This window comes from Prenolepis imparis, unplaced genomic scaffold, assembly GCF_030444845.1.
Source record: "Prenolepis imparis isolate NDT839.2.m4 unplaced genomic scaffold, iyPreImpa1.0 SCAF_5, whole genome shotgun sequence".
Lineage (NCBI taxonomy): Eukaryota > Metazoa > Arthropoda > Insecta > Hymenoptera > Formicidae > Prenolepis > Prenolepis imparis.
Window position 1 is genome coordinate 2,914,390 of NW_028141163.1, and position 25,061 is coordinate 2,939,450.

The 25,061-nt window shown below is 34.3% G+C and overlaps 1 protein-coding gene across 3 annotated transcripts in view; it reads left to right on the forward strand.

The window, feature by feature from the left end:
• LOC145936818 (monocarboxylate transporter 4) overlaps positions 1-25,061 on the forward strand; it is a 78,173-nt gene that overhangs the window by 28,595 nt on the left and 24,517 nt on the right. For all 3 annotated transcript variants that reach the window (XM_083039414.1, XM_083039413.1, XM_083039412.1), the window contains exons 10-13: positions 11,485-11,940; positions 12,586-12,751; positions 15,744-15,851; positions 17,419-17,592. In XM_083039414.1, coding sequence (XP_082895540.1) covers positions 11,773-11,940; positions 12,586-12,751; positions 15,744-15,851; positions 17,419-17,592 — 616 coding nt within the window. In that variant the 5' untranslated portion in view covers positions 11,485-11,772. The remainder of the gene's footprint in view (positions 1-11,484; positions 11,941-12,585; positions 12,752-15,743; positions 15,852-17,418; positions 17,593-25,061) is intronic.

Sequence of the window (25,061 nt, forward strand, 5' to 3'; positions counted from 1 at the left end):
GCAAGAAAGGATAAAGCATCTCGTTAGTTTTTCGAAAAACAGGAGAGAGCGATTTACTTCTTTTTACATTGGTACTTATTAAGTTCAAGAGAACTTCGATGGGCCGAGAGATCGTAAAATCGAACTGTAATGTGCGACGAACGACTTATTATCGGATTAATTCGGCCTGCTAGTCTCTTTGGGGGTGCCTAATACCGTCCGGAGTTTCCTTACTTTTCCGATCAATCTTCGGATAAGATGGAAGTTGGCAACGTGGGATGGAAATCGAATTAAAAAAGGGGACGGGTGAAAATTTGTGAGAGTGGTTGAATGTGTGTGTGTGTGTGTGTATATATATGAATGCGTTTGTATTAGTTGATTCGATTCGATCTACTGCGCTCGCTCGACTGTATTTATTGGCTTTTGAAAACTGACTTCCGTTTACGATTGCTTGAAGGATTTGTTAATGAGGTTCAGACCTGAACAAACAGAGCACACACACTAACTCGATCTTGTCAGGATGAGGATTAATAACGTCTACTCCGGTTTATTCGACCTAATTCGATTCGACTTCTTCCTTACATTAGCCTTTTTAAATTAAGAAAAATATATCGAGCAATCTCTTATCGTTTGAAATCGATATAAACTAAAAATAACCAATCTTTATTTACAAGTTTTATATCACATGATATAGAACTGTCTCAAAAATGTTAAATATTTTAATTAAATTCGATATGTGAAATAAAAGAGCGAAAATTTTTAACATCTCTTTTCACAGATGATATGAACATTTTTGTCGCGACCTGTTTATTGCGGAAAAAAAAACAAACCTTATTTAAAATTTAAATAAGATTAAATTTGTAAAAACACGCAGCCTCACCATGCATATACGATATAATCTGTTATACATTACATAAACGAGAAAGAGAGTTTTAAAGAAGCACTATTTTCAAACTTTGTTTGCGGACGTCGTTGAAATTGCGCGAAAGTGGAAATCTAGCTTTTTCCCCACCGGGGCGAACTTTGCATGCGTGTCGACAAAGGATGCGATCGTTTTTTTTTCTTTCTTTTTTTTTCGACCGAATTCTCTCGATAATTCGGCCGCATTCAACTGCGCGCGAAGATCGAAGGGCAATCGGATTAATTCCGAGTCGTCGACCGCCCTCACACACGCCCTCACCCTACTCTTTCTTTCGTTTCCCCGTGGCCACGAATGGACAGGATAACGAATAGCACGAACGACGACTGAAGACAAATAGCGACTTGTTTGCTCGCTATGTATGCTGGGAAATCTTCAGCGAACCGGATTCGTACGTTTCGCACGAATAAATGCCCCTGACAATCCGTCCGTGCACTCGAATCGCGTGTAACGTCAATTGAAAAATATTTATGAAGCTCGATATTTATCCGACAAAAAATATTTTTGGACCGCATGTTTTATACATCGATTATTTCTGCATACATATGTATATGGAGATGTAAGAAAATCGCGTGCATCAGAAGTAATCAAACCCGGAATAAGATGCTACATATAAACGTAAATACGTATAAACATTTTAAAATATATGATAATTAATAAAAGTGTGATAATTAATAAGGTATGATAATTAATAAAAGTGATTATTTTCTTTTAATTTTTTATTTTCTAGAATTTTGCAAAATAATCTTCATTTTAAATGAGGAGGAACATTAATGAGAACGTGACTTTGCCTTATTTAAGAGAAAAGATAGTTGAAACTTTTTTAAAAAGATTAGACAATTTTTGATAAAGAAAGATACACAGATGTGTTTTTTGTATGTACATAAGTATAATAATGCGAAAAATCTCCAAATCTAGCATTTATTCTTAAATTATTTCGAGTCGAGAAACTGTCTGTGTGTGTTAGACTGTCACCAACGTTGCACGAAATAAAATGATGATTCGAGTTAACTAGCCCAATTAGAGTGGCAATTAATTACACGTTGTCGCTGCATGCGTCTGTAGAGAAACTCGTTAATTTTGAAATTGTAGAGAATAAGTGTTGGCGATGTTGCCGTATTTAAATTAAGATCTTTTATTTTGCTGCACAACTTTCTCCCGCATAGTACTATATTTGTTTTCTTTTTTTCTTGCCGTCTAAAGTCATGCGATATTACAAAACTCATTAAACTTCCATTGTTTTGTCTGCAAAGTTATGTAAATTTGTCTCTCTGTTAATTCGAAACAAATGAAAATGAAAAGGCTTTAATCCAGCTATCCTTATTAAATTAAATTTAATGTGTTTGTGCAAGAATAGTTTTCTATTATATTTTTAAACTGCAACTGCATATTTACTAATCAATCTTGATGGATCCACTTCTACATGATTGCAAAATTCTTCAAGTTTGTTATGTAATTACAAACTGAATTTAATATCAAACATATTTAAAGTCTGAGGGGAAACTAAAGTTCTCAGCAATTTTAATTTATAATCTTTCAAAATAGACTTTTTAATTTTAATGTCTTAGCAATATTTGTATTTATACAACACTACACTACATGTATTTCAATCTATTAACATAGAAACACAAAAGATGAAAGACAAGGAAGAATTTTTTGTAGTTTTGATGAATTTTATATAATTATACACATAAATCTCATTCCTAAAAAAAAAGTTCTACCGTATATTCTCCAAATATTTGCGCATAAAATTTGATGCAACACAAAAGATGAAAAGAGAAGGAAGAATTTTGTAATTTTGATGAATTTTATATAATTATACACATAAATCTCATTCCTAAAAAAAAAGTTCTACCGTATATTCTCCAAATATTTGCGCATAAAATTTGATGCAAAACGCAATTACAAATCATGTGGAAAGAAAGACGAATTTCTCCCTCGGAGCATGGAGAAAACCGATAAGTCAGAATCGACACGTGCATCTCATCCTCTCTCCGTCATCCTCCATCCGAATCGCGCCGCGTCGAGGACTTTATCAATTTTTCCGTGATATATATCCACCGATAAGCCCTTGTATTCACGTCGTCGCGGATTGTCTCGACGAAATAACACATATAACGGACATTTGAAACGATCGAACAGAGAGAAGCCCTCGATCGCGTCATATATTTGTAAAGGAATGCGATCTCAATTTCATTAAATCTTTAAAATTGTCAATTTTGAATTTTGTACATAAATTCCGCAGAGATCGCCGAAAACCAGACGCGATCGTTTCGCACTTTGACACATTTATTCAGTATAGGTAACGTACATACATCTATAACAGCTGTTACACGCGCGCTTCTCGCATTATATATATTATATCCCCGAGATCCCCGAACAGATTCTTCCGCGACGAGGACGAAGTTTGCATTCGCCTTATAAAATCTAGCCACGTCGTTGGGTGTTTTTCGCAACTTTTGGGACATCCTGTAGGGAAAAGAGCGTAGGGGGAGAGATAGAGAAGGGGTGGTTTTCCGCGGGATGAAATCAATAATACGCCTCCATTCAAAGCCGCCGTCGATGTCCTTAGGATCGATGCGGGGGGATCTCATATCGGGTCTCATATTGGGCGCCTGGTTTAACGTCCTAATTACTTGCGCTCGCTGGGAACATTCCAATCAAGAGACATCTCGAAGACGCGCTCGTGTGATTAGCGACACCCTCCGACAGTGAGGGGGTGGGGGGGGGGGCAAAGAGGGTACACGAATACTTGAAGAAGCGCGTGCATCAATCTTCCGCGAGAACCATTCCCGTCCGATGCAACACGCGATTCTACGTAGAGCATCAGTTTTCTTGAGGGAGATATGTCGGGGGTTCCTCTCGCCCTTATGTGTGTAACATCATAAAATCGAAAATATTTTACCTCTCTCTCTTTCGATGAAATATCGAGTATATAGAGATCTCTCTATATGTTGTTTGTTATTTAGTTATTGATTATACAGAAGCCGGGGTGGGGAAGTAATTAGGACGATATGGTGAATAAATTTGTCGTTGCAGTAATATTCTTCGATAATACAATTAACGATCATTAACATGAAAAATGATAAATTGATTAAATGGCAAATGTTGACTTCGATGTGTTCGATATGATGGCACGAAGAAATATAATTTATAAAAAAAAGTAATATAACTGGATTGTTGGAGGATAATATTTATCTGTAGTTCGCAATTACTGCGAATCGCGAATCTATATTGCTTTTATTGCAATTTTTTTAAACGTTCTAAACTTTTATTTGTCACTTTGTTTTTACTCGTATTCTATTTACTTCGATATTCAGTCGGTACAAAATAAAGTAAAAAGTAATTGAGGATGATATTTATTTGTAGTTAACAAATTGCCGCGATTAAATATATATTATTGCAGTTTTTTATTTTTAATTTAATATATACATTTTTCTTTTTCATATTCCACGCGTATCGTACTTATGTTCGATATTTATGTTCACGTAAAAAGAAAAAGAATAATTAAAGAGTATAATAATTTGATTGTCGGGGATATTTAATATTTATATAGGTTTGCAGTTATTGCGAACTGAGAATCTCCATTTCACCGCAGTTTATCGTTAACCGTATATATTTTTGTGCTTGCCGTGTATTTCATGCACGTGGCATATTATACGAGGGAAACTGTTTTAGATGAAGATAAGTATTTATTCATGCAGATCAGCGTCAGCGCCGAGACTTGTTTCAATTTCCACGCAAAGCTCGTCGCAATTTTAATAGTTTCCAAGTGTACATGTCGGTTTCTTTTGCACGAGCAACTGTACTCTCGGGAAGGGAGAAAGAGAGTCGCTTGAAATTTGCAAGTCGATATCGGTCGGTGGAGCTTGTCGTCTCACATGCGGTTTATTCCCGCGAGCTCATGAATCGCACGGCCAATCCGATGAAAATCAATACGCGTATTGGCAATTAAAATCTACGTCTTAATCATATCGAAAGAGAGAGAGGGGGGGAGGAGAGAGAAGGAGAGAGCTCGTGATAGATATGGGTCATGGAGTTTTATCGATTGGAACGCCCTGAAAAAGATGAGTATCGAGAACACGATGCGTTTTCCCGTTCGAATATCAATTTGCACCATTATATGCACCTTTATTTAAATGCTCTTTTGCGTGTAAGAATAAAAAACAACACACGTGGCAACTCGAACTAATCTCGGCAGAAGGATTGATTCCCATGAATTAATGATGGATTTAAGAGTATGATTTATTTATGCGTCGTCGTATTAAGCGCGAATGTGTAGAATGGAGGTTTATTAAAATTGTAAGCGTCGGGGACGACGTGAAGAATAATTACTGATTAATGAATCGCATAAATGCAAATGCAAGCTTATTCGTACAAATTCACGGAAAATATATTATTGTAATAGTACGTATATATTTTATAGTTTCGTTTTGTTTCAAAAAGAATATATGAATATTTATTATTATAGCCGCGCTCTCTCTCTCTCTCTCTCTCTATTATTGGTACTAAATTTATATTTTTTACAAGTACAATTTAAATCATAATAAATATGCATTAATTAAGTTATTTATTTTTAAATTTATAAATGTTATATTTAATAAAAATTGAAATTTTCCGCATTTTATTAGATCAACAGTGTGTGATGTGATTGCAATTGTACAGCTTTTGTGTGAAATTTTTTTTTTTTTTTTTTTGATGTTTTGTGTATATACATATATATATATGTATACACATATATATATATATACTTTGAATTTTTTGTTAAATCGACAGAGACTGGTTGTTAAGCAAATAATTAATCTGCAAAGTTGCGAGCAATCAATCGGAAAACACACAATCGTTCGCCTATATACATACATATATATATATATATATATATATATATATATATATATATATATATATATTTAACCGCAAGTGGCGTATATTTAATCGCAATCGCGCGAGCGATGGGATATTCATAATGCAACGATCAGCGACAAATGTGTCTCGTATCGTGCAATGATCTGTGATAAATAGATTGCTCGTGATTCAATAGCTACTTTATTCTCTCTGACCGGTCAATAATATATTTCGGCATCAGTTATTCCTGCGAACATTGTATATATAGGAATAGCTGTGAGACGGTCAAATAGTCTGCTACAGCGCTGATTATAGTCTGCCTAAATTTTTAATATTTAACGAAACATGACCCAGTTTTTTTTTCTCACGATTGTCAGCTTAGATCGATCATAAATCTTAAAGACTTTTCCAGATCCTTCAAAAATGACTTTCTGCCTTTATTTCATATCAATCAAGGCATTTTCATTTTTTAATCTGCGAAACAAAAATATCAGAAGAATTCACCGAAAAACTCATCTATCTTTATTTATTTGACGGAATAAGGGTTATTTAGGAAAATATTATCAAACGAATTAATTAATCCGGTATATTTTGTTTTTGAATTAAATCCTACGATTTAGGACTGCGAAATATTTTGTAATTGTGACAGTGCAGGATTATGACTCTACGAGATATCTTGAAACTAATGCGACGAGCAGGTTGAATTAGAAAGAGCTGCTCTCCCGCACGTTTTGCGATTAAATAGCATTCACATTTTAATTATTTCACCTGACCTGACAGCGTCAGTCACATTGCGGCCACGTCGGATCAGGTTGATGTGTACGTTTTATCTCAAGTACAGAGAAGTGTCTCGTTTAATAGTACAACAATATCTTATTTCAAACGATACTTGAAGACCAATTTTGGCTATAAATTGGTCTAAATTTGTCACGAACAAATTAACACCTCTCGGATAGCTGGTATAAAATATTTTGTTTTCGTTACATATGTATGATTCAAGTCAATGTTTTTTTTTTACATATGTTATATTACTTTTAGCTCACATCGATTTTGTTATTGTTTTAATAATTAATCCGTATAAATTTAAAATGATAATTTGGTTAATTTTAGTAGAAATAATTAATATTCAATAGAAATCTTTGTATCGAATTAATATAATAGAAATAATTAATAGCGTTATATCAAATCAATTTACGTAACACATAGTACTGTTTGAAAATATAATATTCATTAAATAAAATCTATATGAATATAATTATGATATTATTTTACAAATAAAAAATATGTTAATTAGGTACATATGACTTTTCATTCTTTTTCTTGCAATATCGCATTATATGATTAATACGTGTTAATACGATAATAATACGAGTAATAAAATAATATTATATATAACTTATTATTCGAATAATAAAATATTACTTCAATTATTATAATATTTTACATGCAATAATTTATGTGAGACATAATTTCCAATTAACTGAGATTTCACAAATTCTCTCCTACTAATTTCGTCTTTAGAGAGGGTCAGAGGGAATCACTTAATTCATAATTAATCTTAACTTAATGTTTGTAAAACGTATAATGAGAAACTATATATTCGCGGATGGAAGGGGATCTCTCTCGCTATGACTTGCTAAGACAGGCGTCATCGCGCATTCCTAAACGATTCGTAGAGCGCGATTTGTTCGCGAAACAACTAGTACCACCGTTCCTGGCACCGTCTCAACTGTCATCCGAGAAAGCCCGGGTTGGTATTTCGCGGCTCGAAGTCGCTCGAGAGGGTTGACGGTATCTTTTACTCGCATACCCCGCAGGCAGAGGAATGTTTTCATAGAAAATTAGGGGGGGATGATGAGGAGGAACAGGGAGAAGAGACGGCGAGATGACAGCTCGTGACGACGATGGTTACACGATCATCCACCGTGGTCGCGCGGAGGCTGCTCGGGGGGTGGATTCAATCTAGTGGGATTACCCGCGGCTCGGTCTCTATCGTCCGCTGTCACTCCCCCCGTTTCTCTCCCCCAGAATACTCTGGCCACGGATCCTTCCATCGGCCTGCTTCTCCGGAGCCAGACCGGAATTTCCTGTATGTCAACACGCATCTTTCCCGCTGTAGAGTGTCTTAATCCTTTGCGCGCCGATAATCTCGCGCGAGAAATAGAGCCATATTAAATATTCTATATTTTTGGGATACTTCCTCCCACTTCCCCCCCTCTCTCTATCAACTGTCTAATAAATTTCTTTAGAATTTTTAATATTTTTTTCTAATTATATATTTTTTATTTGCACACTGCTATAATTTATACAAATATTGGATAATAATTTTTACACAGTTATACAGTGATATTAAATTATTATAATAATATTCATGTATATAGGAAATGTTTTAAATTTCTATATTATATTTTTATATACATATGCAAACATTGATTAAAATTAGTTTTTTAATCGAAAAATTTAAAAAATTTGACGGATCAAAATTAACGCGTTGTTAGTTTTATTTTTTTTTTCGTAAAAAAATGTCAATATTGATGTTTCCTCGTGAAACCATATTTAACAATGTTTGAAAGAGACGGAGATCGCGAGGTTACGTATATAATCAATATACATTCATGACTGTATCCATTACACGCATGAAGAATCTGGCAAAAGCAGTAAGGCAATGTAAGCACGGACCGTATGTAATAAAGCGATTGCGCGTATACCCAGTTAATTTCGCGCCTGCATACATAAATGATAATTACACGGCTTTATTTGGTTGGGGAAACGGACTCTCGTTTTACGATATACGTATATACGCTTTTGCGCGTGCCCGCTAATTACAATATTATTCGATATTAGTTCGCGAACATATGAAAGTTTAAAACATATTTATCGAAAAATACTATACATACCCTTTCTCCTTCCTCCGAAGGACTTATAAATGCGCCATAGTTAGAACTCGGTTATATTGTTATCACTAATACGCGAGTGCATCTCGGCGATTATAATGAGTCGAGCATAATGAAATGCACTTTTTTATTCGTTATATATTCAGTTAGTATGCGCGTAACGCACGTACGTATTTATTTATTTTTTCAAATTTGTTTGTTCTTTTTTTCTTTTTTTTTTAGCGCAAGATGCGCGCGCGATATTAATCTTCCTCGGGTAATTTCGCTTCGAATCACGTATACAATTCTTTCTCATATGCTGCATTGTAAATTTAATTTAATCCCGAGGGACGATAATTAAACGTGCAACGATATGATGCGGTATATTTGTGATAAAGGAGCAAAAAACTGCTATTGATTTCACTAAAAATATACTAGAAGACTAAAGTGCGGATCTATATATCTATGTAGTCGGTAACAGAATTCTAGAAGCTATTTCAAGTTATTTATTTAGATGAATACCAAGTTATCTCGTCAACTGAATTTGACTTGCGTTTAAAACTCCGAGGAGGACGAGGGAGAGAGAAATTATATAAATATTCCTTCCTGGGAAAGATTAAATACTCATCAAAATTATTTGCATTGCTTATTCTTAGCATTTTACGCTAGATTATGTAGGATCGAAAAATGCTTCGGAATTACATCGACAAATTTACAGATTTTTTTTTTTTTCTTTTAATCAAAAGTTATCAAGTATATTTGAAATAACAAAGTGTTTTTTTTTTTTTTTTTCTTTTTTTTTGGGAGGGGAGGAAAGAGGAGTAAAATATACGCGTTGCCGTCGCCTATTTCTGGAACTTTATCCGTTTAGCTGCGCCGATTAAAAAGCGCTTTGTGAAAGGATTTACGACCGCGGTATTCTTAGGGACATTGCGAAAATTCTCCTCTTTCCCGGCCCGATGTTCGTCGTCGACGTGAGAGCTGAAATATACGCCGGAGTCGGCGAATACAAATCTGTCGTTTGTTTTTAACGTTTTTGTTATTCTTATTTTGCGAGACTTCACTATATGTATGTGTGTGTGTGTGTATACATGCGCATACGCTGCGGTTATGATATCGAGCTCGCAACAGGGTAAGACGAAGGATCAACGATGGACATAAATCTTGCGAGATAAAAATTGCGGAAGATCCAACGATACGTAGTTTAATTCTAAACATTGAAATAACGCGATTTATTATTTATCATATTTGTTTTGAAATATCCACACACATGTGATTAATAAAAATTATTGTTAATAATAAATATCACAATTTCGCAATTTTTATAAAAGAATGTAAAAATCAATCTTACAAGACAGTTTATTTATTTTTTTTATTTAAGAAGATTTGTATATATATATATATTATTTATTATTTATTATATAATATATCATATTTATACATTATAAATATGTGTATATACAGTGTAAAAATAATGCTTCAAGAAACATAAAATAATATATAATAGACAAAAAACCAGATCACTGTATAGCACTGTTATCATCATATAAGCAGTATATTCTATGAATATTTCGAAAACAGAAGCGATACAGAAGAGAAAGTCTGTGGCGGTAATGCGTAAATATACCAATATACCAGTTAGATTGATGGAAATGCGGCTACAATTATTATGGTGTTACGTGAGATTGAAAGAGCTCGTACACAGATGTTTTTAATCCTAACCGATTAAAATTTTTTTTCATGAATTGTATACTTTCGGGGAGAATGATTAGACAAGATCGTATATATAAATTTCAGAAAATTTTATCAGTTTAACATTCTATCTTATTTTTGAGTCTTAACTCGAATTTTCAGTTGTAATAATTTTTTTAGTTATTAATTTTAATTGATAAATATTTGAAGAGAGAGAAATATTATATCGTGTTATTTCGAAAATTATAAGTATGAGACATTGAATGTAGGCCGCGTAATTTTCGTAAATTGACAAAAGAATTTTTGTCGAAAGTGCAAGATTCATTGTCAGTGAAAATTACAAAACGGTCAGAAATTAATGGAATTATTTGATCGGCGAAATGGAATGTGTTTTCGGCGTATATGTCAATAAACTCCAAGCAACATATCTTGCGCGTACGTGTCCGATATGCATCCGATATCAATTTTATCCTCATCGACTCTCTTCTCGGACGAGTACATACATAATACATTCATCCTATAAATCTTCGCGTATATAAATCGAACGAATTTTATCTGCAATGCATATATTTAATATATATATATATATATTGGATGCATATATTTGATTTTATATTTGATGCTTTACCTTTACTAATAATTAATCTTTTCTTTTTTTCTATGTATAATAACGTAAAATTTGTGATCTTCATTAGCTGCATAATAATACAAAAACTATTGCAGTCTGCTTTAATAATGATTGCACATTGAAACGCATATTTCAACAATTTTACTCGAGAAATAATTATACAATTAATAGACGAGGCAATGTTAATAAAAGGGTTTTAACATATAGTCAAATGCATAATTTGCGCATAAATTCTGAGTAATCAAATTTTTACTGATTAAATTTCAAATTATAATTTTTCTGATATATATTACACACTATATCGATCTATATCTTCCTCTCGAAATACGTAGTTCGAAATTTATATTTCAGTGTACTCCGCAAATTATATGCGCATCCGAATAGAGGACAAAATTCATGGAGAATTTATGCGCGGACATACATATATATATAATTATAATTATATTAAATAATTAAATACATACATATATATAATTATATTAAATAGTCAAAATTATTCTAACTAAAATTAAACAAATCAGCCAACGTTCTCTCCTCCTTGCTTACAGACCGAGATGGAAAATAGTTTCCTAATTTCGAGCACACCGTTAAACGACCGTCTCCAGAGTCCGCTCAGACTCGTCTAACATCGTCAGTCCAGTGAAAGGGCGGAATTCAAGCCGAATTTGACAGTAAGGAAGAAGGATGTAATTTGCTTTTCGCGTCGATCCTCGATAAAACGGGGGTAACGTGACGTGAATAAAGGTACATCGAGCGAGAGGATAGAAGCGATCGTTGACATCGGCGATGTCGTCGGAAGCGTAAAAGACGCGGCGATCGTCCGTTCGCCCTTGAAGATGCTGGTGGACGACTGCGGAAACGGAATGGGGTGGACTACGGCTAGCGTGCGCGGGGGATGGTCCACCCCGGGATGCAGAAATTCAGCCATGAGCTTCGGCGGCAGCGTGCCGTCTTTGCACCCGACCGGCTCGATAAGATCGTTGCGCTCGCAACATTCTATGCAGGTGAGCTAATAAAGGGCCTGGCCCCCGTTCTTCCGTTATTATCGCAACGCGATCGCGAAATCAATCTCTAATTCATCTATCTACCTAATCTCTAATTAATCTAACGAGGCTCTCGCAAATATTAGTTGATGTCTGTCAAAGGTTTTTTTTTCTCCATTATATCTTTAATTAATATTGATATTTATTTTTGGAGGATTTTATTGTATGTACTTGTAATTTACTTTATAATGTGATGTACTTTAATTAAATTTAAGAATATGAAAATTTATATATATACATATATATATATATATATATATATCTGATCGAAAAGATATATACATTTAATATTTTTATTATATATATTTAATGTTTTTATTTTGTTTATTTTATTTTATTATTATATAATTTATTATATATATTTTTAAACCTTTTTACATTATATGATACAAATTATATTAATATTTCAATTATGATAGTATTGATAAATGGTTTCTCTCTCTCTCGTATAATATTACATTGCAACGTCAACGCAGAGCAATATTTCGTGGTAATAATAATAATAATAATAAACACGGATGATTGCATGTCACGAATTCCTCGACATCGTGTTTTCTGTCTCTCTCTTCCTCTCTCAAGCGCTTTGAAAATTTATCTTGCTTGCAGGCTCCGCCCGAGACACCGCGAAGATGCATACATTGTCATCCGGTACATGTTCCCAGCACCCCCAATAATTACATGCAACATCCCATGCAGTATTATACGCCGACTCATTGTATGGAGGGTCAAAATGGCACATATACGCCGCATCGTGGAAGTTCGTATCACGGCGGTGAGTTTACTTTTCAGTCTTAATACTTTTCGTCTTTGAATACTCGACTCTCGTTTACACAGGATTCCAATATTATCGTCTACTCTCTTTTCTTTTTTTGCGCGCTTTCGCGTAATTTAATATTAAAATATTTAATATAAATTTGTGTGTGTGGGTGGATATTATTATATTGTTATTATATATTTATAAATTTGAATTTGATATATAAATATTAGTAGAGATTATTTCGTTTTGTCAGAGGAGATAACGTTAAACTTGCAAGCGTTGATATTTAGTCATATTTCATTAAATTTATACTCAAAATTATATATAAACTAAACTTGAGTTAATCCAAATTAATACAATATATCTCCAAGAATTTATAATAATTTCGCGAATCGCGTGTACATGAGGTTTAGCTTTATCGCATAATTCTCTTTAGAGAATTTTCTTATAAAATATTTTCTTAGAAAATATTTTCAAACCTACGCTTTGTAAGTACACATATGTACACAGGGAACGTCGTTCTCGTAGAACGTATCGATAGAACTTTAGAATTTTTAGCAAAAACTGTTGTTCAGTTATCATGTCTTTTGTGTCTACACAAAAGCAAGAAGCCGAACGAGAAATAGGACAAGAAAAGGTTATACGATGAGAGAGAGAGAGAGAGAGATACGCTGGAATAAAAATCAATTCCACTTAACGGTGTCAGAGATATACCTGGGAATTTCGAGACTTGATGTATCGTCGAAAACAGTGTCTATCAAAAATGTAGGTCGACCGTAGGTTGATTTTCAATCTCGACCGACTCGGTGAAGCTCCGAGTGGCGCGATGCTTTACTTCTTTTGTTCGAGAGAATCAACAATCCATCCATTATGAATGGCAAAGAGAGAAGTTTAATATTCCTTTTTTTTTATTGATTAATATAAGAATTAATGTAGAAAATATCGAACATATGACTTTTTCTTTTTCATAAGATAAACGATATACGCAATGGTTTATTAATTATTATCATTTAATTACAAGACACTTCGTACGAATAAGTAAAAAAATTTTTCCAGCACGGTAGGAAATAGAAATATCCGCGAAGTTATCGCATTCGCATTCAATATACGTATCCGCGCATTCGAGAGATTCCTTTTTATATCCGAGCCACTTGCACGTTTTTATGCATTTATCGCAATCAACTGCGCAATTGCATTCTCGATGCTCCTCGCCGGGATTTTACACATTTCGTTTGAATCGCGGGAATGTGTGTGCGGTGCCGTGATTTCCGCTAAGGAGGCGACACGTTCGCAAGAAATGCGAACGTGCCGCACCTTTTACGGCGAGGGCATCCTCGTAACTCGTCCCGCAGCAATTTCGCTTTCTCGCGGCAACCCGGGGTCGGTGGTCGTCCCCGACAATTTCTGTGTCTCGCGTCATTTTCAGCAAAATACCTCGTGTCGCTCGTCCCTTTTCACTTCCCTCGTTAGATAACGCGTTCCTCATGTTACAATATGCGTGCTCTCCCTTTCCCTTCGTTCCTTATTTTCATTATGTACCAGGTAATGAAGAATACCTTCATTTTCGCTGCTAATTTAACCCTCCTAAAACGCGGCCATCTCACCCGTTATACGTCAACGATGATAGCGTACAAATAATCATCTCTAAATAGGTTTTAACGCGCTGAACGTTAATAAGCAACGCAGTTCGCAGCGACGTAGAAACTTATCCACTTACGGACTTATATGTTAGTTGGGATTCAATTGCATTGCAATTTAACTCGCGCACGCCAGACACAGTGGCACGATAATTTACAACTGATGTCAAACTGTCATATGACACAAAGACCATAGGCGAATAAACGAGAAACTACGAAATATATATATATATATATATATATATATATATATATATATATACACATATGAGATACATTTGCAAATCCAATTTTAATCGCGTCGCTAACAAAGCGATAAAGTTAACAGTGCTCGTGTGATACATTTACAAAGTATATTTTACAAAATATAACGAAAAAAAATTTATTATACAGAGACAGCCACAGAAAAACAAACAAATTTAGGGAAAAAACGATTTTTTTTGTAAATTTTAAATTGTGGGGAAAATATTATTAATTCTTCTTTATATTTTCAATCAAAGCGGAGCAAAGCATTAATTAAACGGCGATTAAAATTGCTCGATGAGAAATCGATTATCAGACTCGTTCAAATTTAAATGCGAGTCAATGTGCGTGGAAATTAAATTTTCGCCAAGACGCTCGTGACGATATAAACTCCCCATGGGGAAGATGTTTAACATTTCACGCGGTTAATGGAAAAGTTTTATATTGATCGGGAGACGCGACCACAACAGGCAATTTCGCACACGGGTCACCCATAATTCAGTTGGATATTTTTTCTCGTTGCAAAAAGAAAAAGAAAAAGGAAACAATAACGCTGCGAATTCGTGACACTCTTTTTATTTCACAGAGGTGGAACAAGGAGCGAACGCCGTTTTTCTATCCCGCGATCATCAACCCTTCCCTTCCCTTCCTTTCCCTTTCCGGACCTTTCCTTTACGTCCGACGTTACCTTTCACAACCCACCACCTTCGCCCTTTCAAAAGTGCATTTTGCTAAACCTCCCCTCCGCCTTCCTCTACCTTCGCGCAGAGTTTCTTTCAACTCGTTTCTTACCCATCTCGCCCTGTCTTATGCAAACGATGTTGCCAACCGCAGGGACGTTGCGAGTGGCGTCTAACAGCGATTCACATTGCGGAGGAAAATTCGACGCGAAAAATATTGTGTATCTCGAGTATTAAACGTTTCGATTCAACTCCCTGCTCGCTCTTGATTGCGGTATTTAATAGGGCGATATTTAATAGGGACTGCCCCTCCGAGGTTTTTCTCTCGAGCAAATTGCATTTCTGAGAATTGTTACAGAAATAACGCCCCTCGCTTAATCGATCTCGAGAAAAAAAAATTGCTCGAATTATTCTCGTTTCTCGATTAATGGCGCGATTTAATTTCAGACACTCGTCTGCGATACATAGACGGGGACGAAAGTATAGGTAACACGAACTGGGTCCTAGGCGATTTACGCAGTCTGCATCGTTGCGTACCCGCACTACGTCGTACAGGTACATAATCTCCTTCCTCTTTCATAACTATATACATACATTTTCTCATACGTGCTCATAATAATAATAATGGCTGATTATTATCATCCGTAATTTTATCCTTTATTTTCGAGCCTTTCTGTAATGTTACGTGAATAGAAATTATACGATTATTTAATAAAACTAATATAATATAACTGCATGAAATAAATTGTTAGTACAGTCAATTTATTATGACCATTTTTTTACTTTCTCATTTTCGCAAATTATGGCATATTAATGTACATATATAATTAAAAATGTATATTTGAATTATACGTAATAGCATAGTTTTGTTGGCAACATTTAATGTGAATTTATTTCTGAAAAGACATACAATTCTAAGTGATTATACAATCCTGTAGTTAATACTAGTGTGATACTAATATTTATAAAGACGTGTGTAATATTATAAAAGTGATTTTTAATATACTTTTCTGCCAAAATCGTTAATGATATTAATTTTACGAGATTAATTGTTGTAATTGTGTGTGTATTAATTTTTTACTACTATTTTAAATATTAAAAATCAAAATTAACGATATTATTACTGATATTTTTTTAGAATTATTTTAAAATAAAATCAAATAAAAAAAACAATCATTTTATGAAATAATGAAAGAGAAAAGATCTTCCATCTGAAGCAATTGCAAAAGTGTGGATACTTACAAGGGACATGTCACAACTGTCCGGAACCGATTTGATTCTTCTTCAAATATGTTGTTAAATACACAAATCTAAAAGACACGTATTTTTTTATATGTGCGGATATTGAGTTTTAAGGGGTGAAACATCCCTTTAAAGAAAAACGGTATTTTTCTTTAGGATCGAATATCTGGTAAACTATAAGAGGTAGAAAAAAAAGACGTACAACAAATTTTAATGGCTTGAAGAGTACTTTAAAGTTATATGAACAAAATTTTTTTATTTTTATTTTTTTTTAAATACCCCCATCACTTAATTTTTTTTTTCAAAATAAAAAAATTTTGTTCATATAACTTTAAAGTACTCTTCAAGCCATTAAAATTTGTTGTACGTCTTTTTTTTCTACCTCTTATAGTTTACCAGATATTCGATCCTAAAGAAAAATACCGTTTTTCTTTAAAGGGGTGTTTCACCCCTTAAAACTCAATATCCGCACATATAAAAAAATACGTGTCTTTTAGATTTGTGTATTTAACAACATATTTGAAGAAGAATCAAATCGGTTCCGGACAGTTGTGACATGTCCCTTGTTAGTCATTTTATTAAAAATTCAACATTTAACAAATATAAAAAAAATAATTGGTGCTGATATTAAAAGATGGTCATAATAAACTGATGAGAAACTGACTATGTGAATTACACGCAAATCCAACTATTAATCCAAAATCTTTATATCGAAACGTAAATATAAACTCATCTATTTTCCAAGTTGTTCGTTTTCGCTCTTATATCTAGAAATGCAAAGTATCAAATCCGCCCTTGTCGCGAGATATCCCGCTATCGATGAGGTATCGGAACGCGATTTATCTCCGAATTATAAAGGGGATAATCTTTCTTATCTCAGGCATAGACGTCGCCGGTATGCGGGCGCATTTCTATCCGGAAGGTGGTTGGGGCTGGTTGGTCTGCGCCGCCGGTTTCCTCGCCCTGTTGCTCACCACCGGGATGCAGCTCGCCTTCGGATTGCTCTACCTTTACGTCATACGTCATCTCGGTGATGTCCACCTGATGGACATAGGTATGTCAAGTATCTTAATTATTAATAGCTCTCGCAAAAATGTTCTCTCCCAACACATGCATAAAGGTTGTTCGAATATTTCTGAATATTCGCTGATGAATATTCTTTTACAATGCTGAAGAATTCGCTAGCTAAGAAAAATACCTGCTCTCTTTCAATCCGCGAGACACGAAATGTCGATGTATTTTTGCTCCGGAGAGTACAAAGCATCAATTGTCGATAAAATCCCCTCTCGTATAGATATTTCCTCTTATAAATCTTTACGTAGGATCGTACAATAAATAATATTATCCAGATGGTATATATATTTTTTAAATATTAATTTTTAACTCGGAACGAAGAAAATATTTAAATTGTGCAAGCCACTACACTGAGAGAATTTTCTCTTAGAATTTATTCTGAAAATCATGATAATCGTGGGACAGTATGGTACACTGAGAGAATTTTCTCTTAGAATTTACCTTGAAAATCATGGTAATCGTAGGATAATATGGTATGGAAAAAATTTTATGAGACATTCTCTGATTAATATTTATCACAATAAAAATAATAATATATCTATCACAATAAAATATAAAACATGTTTGATTAATTTTATTAAACTGCATAGTAAAATTAATCAAACATTTTATATTTTATTATGATAGATATTATTATTTTTATTGTGATAAATATTAATCAAAGAAATTCTCATAAAATTCTTTCCTTACGACATTGTCCCACAGTTGTCATGATTTTCAGAGTAAATTCTAAGAGAAAATTCTCTCTGTGTATATATATTACGGCGAATTTCTCCGTAAATATTTCTCCGTGTATCCGTAAAAAAAATAAAACCATTATTTGTCGAAACGATTAAATCTGCAGATTCAACTTCATTTCCGTGCACACACTTCCGTCGAAAACGAAACGTTTTCCGGTGACGCTCTCGCGCTCATTAATACTCCACCTTTTCGCCGGGTCGCTTTACATACGTGCTTTATATAGATATCGCGTGTAACGCGAATCTGCTGTGTTTTCTGCCGGATGCGCGCGTTGCCTCGGCATGTAGTTTTCGAACTTGAAACGTGTATATTAAAGTTCTATTTCTTAGGATATACAGGCGACAGCGCGCGGGGTTTTCGCGACGGGATGAAAGGCAACGAATTACGACGTGACTCGCGTAATTCACCGGGGCACCGCTGTTTTTTCCAACAGGTATAAAGGGAGGGGAGGAAGAAGAAAAAAAAAACCTTTGCACAGATTCTCTCGTTTTCGTAACGTTTCACTTTTCGAGTAATTTCACGTCGACGTATTTCCCCGGACAAAAGTTAATTCGAAGCATTTGTCTTCCGCCTTCAACGTCGCAAATTGAATTTCAAACGAAACTTTCTTTAAGGCGGAGGTGGACTACTATACGCGTGATTAATTGGAAACTAAATAATCCTATTACGTTTGTTTGTACTTTTGACATTTCATTTATTAAGATTATTTTATGTTAAGCACGATTGCGCCAATTTTTTTTTTTTTTTTTTTCGGCACCTTTCGAACGATTATGAGGACGATTAAGTGATGAAATTATAAAAATAATTTATCAAAAGAGGGCAATTTATTGCGAAAAATGAATATTTACCTTAATTGCAAGTTGATACAATTTGCGTGTCTCGTCGAAACAATACATTTCAATTTGTATTCATATGTTATCGTCATACACTGCACGCGATGCATCGTGCATCGCGGGCGGAAATTTAATTCTACTTTTTATTCATAATATTATATTTTTGAGTTATTCTACATTTTTCGATTTGCTTCGGGAAAAATTGTATTACTGCTCTTTATCATATCAGCATTTCCACTGTGCTAACGTACGAGAGTTTCTGTGAATTTATATATATTTATTTATCGCGATATACATATAAATCTGCCTTTTAAAAATTCACAATCCGTCAATCACTATTCAACCGACGCGTTCACAAAATATCGCACTGACATTGCAAATTGATTTTTGATACAAAATTTAAAATTCATTTTTCATAAATAAATATTCGCTCAATTGGAAAAAATTATTCTATCAGCTCAATAGAGTAGCTTATTAATATTAATTAGCTTATTTTTAAATAAAACAAATCATAAATTCTTCTAGAGCACAATGTATTAGAATATTAATAGTAATTATATAAATTGTCGGATATAAAATGTTAACATTTTATAACTGATTATAATCAAAAAAGAGATATCTAAAAATAAACGATTTTTTTTTTTTTTTTTTTTTTACGAACTAGTAATGTTTGCTGTATTAATATTTACGTGCTTTTTACATAAATTTCGGAAATTCAAAAATTGTGCAAAAAAGAATATTGCAATGAGATACTATACCATTTCCAACATTTTATTTTTCAAAAAATTCTCTGGATCATCCCTCATCTTGGATAAACAATATATATAACTAAGTCTATGTTTACATCAACTTTTCGATTTTATCGAACGATGTATTTTAAAGCATGCAAAATATCGGAGATATTTTTAAAGCCTAACATCAACCAAATAAAAACTATTAGCAACAAATAATTTTATATTTAATTTAAATAATATAATACAACATGATAAAATGATTTTGTTATTATAATATAATTATTTAGCTCAATCTCTCTCTCTCTCTCTCTCAGAAAATGTTGAAACAATTTTTTCTATATATTATTATAATACATATGTTCTGCACAGAATTGTGTTACATGAAAACCTTTTTGCTCTGTTTGAGTTGTTTTCATTCTCCATTATGCATTTTCTTGCTTGTAATTATATTCTGTTTTATACGACAGCAAAGGTATCGTATAATGAGTACACCGAAATTAAATAGAAGAAATAGATCTCTTGTTTATTGAGTTTTCGCGCAGCCTCAAGTAACAACCCTCGCCCCCTCTTTTCCTTCCACATTTACCCCGCAGGCAAAACGAGGAGTTAACTTTGTTATTGCGACTTATTTTCCTAACCAGTAAAGTGTTAAGAAGCGCTTAATTTCTGCATTATTCGATTAAAGGTTAAACGGCAAACTGTATCGCGAGCACGATCGACGGGATGAAGTATGCACGTGTATATATATATACCGTAGATATAAGATAAAAGTGAAAGGTCTTTCCCCTTGACATGACATTTTCCCGACCTTAAAGTGATTAAAGTGAAGAGTTTTATACATATCGATCGCGTGCCTGGAGAGGCGAGCTTCCTCTTCCTGGTTTTTAAACTGGTGATAAAGGGGACCTGTCTGTCATGCTCCAATGCGAATAAATTATACAAAGTATTATATATAAATAGAGGAGGAGAGTGCTATATACAATGCGCAACAGTCTTGCATTATTAACTGTTTGCGCGAAGTTAGCTTTGTCTTAATTCGGTTTATTGATTCGGTATATATAAAACTAATATTATGTTTACGGGAAGACCAATTAAATTGCTACGATCAAAGATAAATGTATAAAAAATACAGACGTTTTCGTTGCCACATTCATCGCCAAGCTAACATTTTATGCTCGTGTAATTATTTTTGAAATTTTAATATAAAAATATAAATGAAATTTTAATATAAAAATATTAATTTTTTTAAATAATTACGTAATTACATTTTGTTCGTCGCGCTTTTCTATTATTATTAAACACAGTCATTATCTTGCAAGTGTATATATAATTAATTGCACATTAACGCATCATCGTATGAGGGTCACCGGTGACCTAGGTAAAGGGGAAGGCTCAGTGTAGGTCACCGGTGACCGTTATGGCATCATGAATGGTTAACTTAAGTTACGATTAATTTTTTTATAGACTTTACATGCATAAGTATATACTAGTGAGATTATAAGAGTAAAATAAAACACATAGACAAGAGATACGGATTATAAAAATAACAAATAAAGGTCATTACGGAAAGTATAGAATAATCAATCGAGAAAATTGACGTAATAGCACACGCAATATATCAAACTCTCTATTTAACCCTTCTACCGTCAAGTATCGTCACGTCTTGGATATAAAAATAGATACGTCATACGGTTATTATAGATACACTTTATCTCGCTTTAATAATAAAATGTTATTAACGTGGAATGCTCGTGATATTGAATATTTCTTCCCGAACAAATGGATATTTTTCGAGAAAGTGAAAGTTTGACTTTCCTATGCTAAAAAGGGAGCTACGTATAGCCGTATTCCGTTGAAAAGGGCATCTTGCGGGAAGGAGAAAATATCGGAGGTAGAAATACCTCTGGCAAAAAGGACTGAAATTTTACTTATCCGAAGTCGCGCGTCGATCGCTTACATTTCCATACAAGGCGAGCAAGAATCGAACCATGTAACGCTATATATATGTGTACATACATATATATAGAGGTAAAATCGCGAGACGAAACTTGTCAAACTTAGCACTCAATCTCGGTGACATAAAGAGGCAAAAGTTTCCGATCGCGAGAACAAGATCGCCCCGTTTCCCGAGATCCGGGGAGGGAACTCGGATTTCATTCTTTCATATTTTTCAGAGAAACGGAAAAATCTCTTATACGATTCGATGCGAAACGCAATAAGGCGAGTAGAGAGTTCGTGCGGTGAAGAATTCCAGCGTCAATATCTTCCGGGTTCTCCCGATGTTCGGTATATATATAATATTCTATTCGAAGAGGAATAACACGTCGTTTCGAGAAATCCGCTTAAGCCTCATCAATAAACCGATACATCACCTGGACGACACGACGACATGAAAAATATTTTAACTTCTCTCTCTCTCTCTCTCTCTCTCTCTCTCTCTCTCTCTCTCTCTCTCTCTCCTCTTTACATCACACGTCGCCTTATTAAATATCCCCCCATCCCATCTTTGCGTATCGACAATTCCTCGATATTTGTCGACGTTCAATAACATCGCCCAGGGTATATAATGACAATGAGTATTGATCGCTCCTTGGAGCTCCTTTAGGCTATGTTCTCGGGGACACGGACAGAGAGAGAGAGTCCTGACTAAAGCCAGCTCTCGAGCATACATACGTACGTATCCATTCCCGAAACGGTACGATACGATCGTGGCGTGTTATTTGTCGATCGACCTCGCGCATTTCCTTCCCGTGACTCCTCAACCACCGGGAATCGAAGGGGATTTCTCTCTCTCTTCGGCTTGTGCGCGTCCGGGGGATACGTTCGGTGGTATATTTCAACCTGGGTCAGATACGGCCAGATACTCGCTGTCCACGAGTTTCATCCCCCATTTCGTCCCTCGAGCTTCTCTCGCCCAAGTACGATTAACGTGCCGTGGCACGCGCCGGTCATCACCATCGTCTGTGTATGTGTGTGTGATTTCGCCCCTTTCGTTTCGGTTTCTTACATAAAACAGCAGGCTATTTCGACGGGCTGAACCCCGCTAAAAGCGCTTCCTTTCGAAAAAGAAAGAATAGAGATAGAGATCCGACTAAATAAGACAAAAGTCGAAGAGAGTCGCCCGGAGAAGAAAACGATTCGATGCTGGATTTAGGTATATTTATCGCCTGACACTTGTGTCTGACAGAAATACGAGTATAATCGTATAAACTCCAATCATTCGTACATCGACATTACGATGAAAAAATGATAACGAGAGAGAGACAGACTCTCTCGATAATCCCAACACATCCTTGCATCGATTAATTGGGATTAGGGACTTTGTACTGTATCTGTGTTTAAGCTGACATGGAAGAGGGATATTATACGAAGGTAGTGAAGTCTTGGCTTCACCGATCTTCCTCCAGCCAGATAACGTCCGTTAAGTCTTTAATGGCCTGTCAGGTTTAATTCTACCGACGTCCAGTGACGATTGTTAAATCGGGAATCAAATGAGATTGTTAAGAAAATTGATGAAGTGGGCCATCCATCAGTTCATCAAGAGCTTCAATCTTTTTTTTTATCTCTTACTAGAATATTATTTCAATAATAATGCTCCTTTTTCGTCTTTTTTTCTTCTTTTTTTGAGCTTATTGGAAATTTTAAATCCAAAGCTGAAGTAGAAGAAATGTACGAAGAAGATTATATAACGATTCTATTATATATATATATAGATCTGTCATATAGATTTCTTTCCTCTTACTACTAGCCGCATTATTGCGAAAATAACATTTTCGTTCTTTTCATCCACGTGTTCCGGCTCTCTTCAACACACATTTTCTCTCTTTTCTTCTCTCTTCGCTTCCAGCAAGCAAGGTGCACATAAAAGAACTAGATTTTATTACATACACTTGGACAAATGGATGTCAATTGATTTTTGCAATGTTTTTCATTAAAATAGAAAATATAGCTAGGTTTGATTAGCTGCTCGTGTAATTCTTTCGTGTATTTCACATATATCAAATTTTTAATAGCTTACTAATTTTAATTTTTAATCTTAATTTAATTTTTAATTAAATAATTAAATAACTAATTAAATAATTTTTAATTAAATAATTTTAATTTTTAATTGTGAAGGAAATAGATTATCATATCAATAATTTTTATGCAGATATTCAGAATGAAAAAAAAAAATTAAATAATACCACAAATATATATATTTCTAAGTATGTAGATTTTATAGAAGGAAGGAAGGAAGGAAGAACGACGTAGGAAGTTAAGATTTTTAGCTGCGATGATGAGATAGATTTGACATGAATAGTTTGAGGTTCGTACAGAGGATCGTTCAAAGTTTCGCATGTCTTCCGCGCTATATCGTTACTACGCATCGCACCAGTTTAGGATTAACGCTACAGTCACGATATCGGACTTGTGTCGATTTACTTGCTCTCTTGAACGACAGCGTCAAGCTTCCTCAGAACTACCAATATATACTGCATCGCGCTCAGGAGTGGAAAATTGCTCATCTCCTGTTTGGAAGCGAGTTGCGCCAACAACACCGTTGCCAAGTAAGAGAGAACATCAGAATGAGATAGAGAGAGAGAGGAGGAAGAGAGATATAGAATACAGAGCACGAAAATGAAAACGAGAGAATGGAAATGGACTGAAATTTTCGGATTATCGAACAAAAGCTACTTCATTATCGCCGCAATAAACGCATAACAAATGAACGAGTCAAAAAGAGCGCTTTCTCAATTTAATCCTGCATATATTTATTTTTTTGTAAAATATCAAAACATCTTTATTCTTTGCAAATAATGAGTTTATCTCGTATGTCATAATAATGAGTAGATATTTATCGTGCAAATAATAAACATATAAATTATATTTTACATATTTATATTAAATCTTCTCTCTAAAATGGAGATTATAGTTTCATAAATCTTGTATAATATTTTGAAAAGAATTAAAAATTCCTTTTATAAATTATCTTGTTTATAAATGTAAGCTTATACATATATAAATTTGCCATTCTGTATTTTATCGAAAATCTTTCATATCATCTTAATAACATGGCAATTTTATCTCGCGACATGGAATATAATTTATTATGCAACCTAATAACGCACTTTGTCACTTCAACGTCGGGATTATTAACGCGA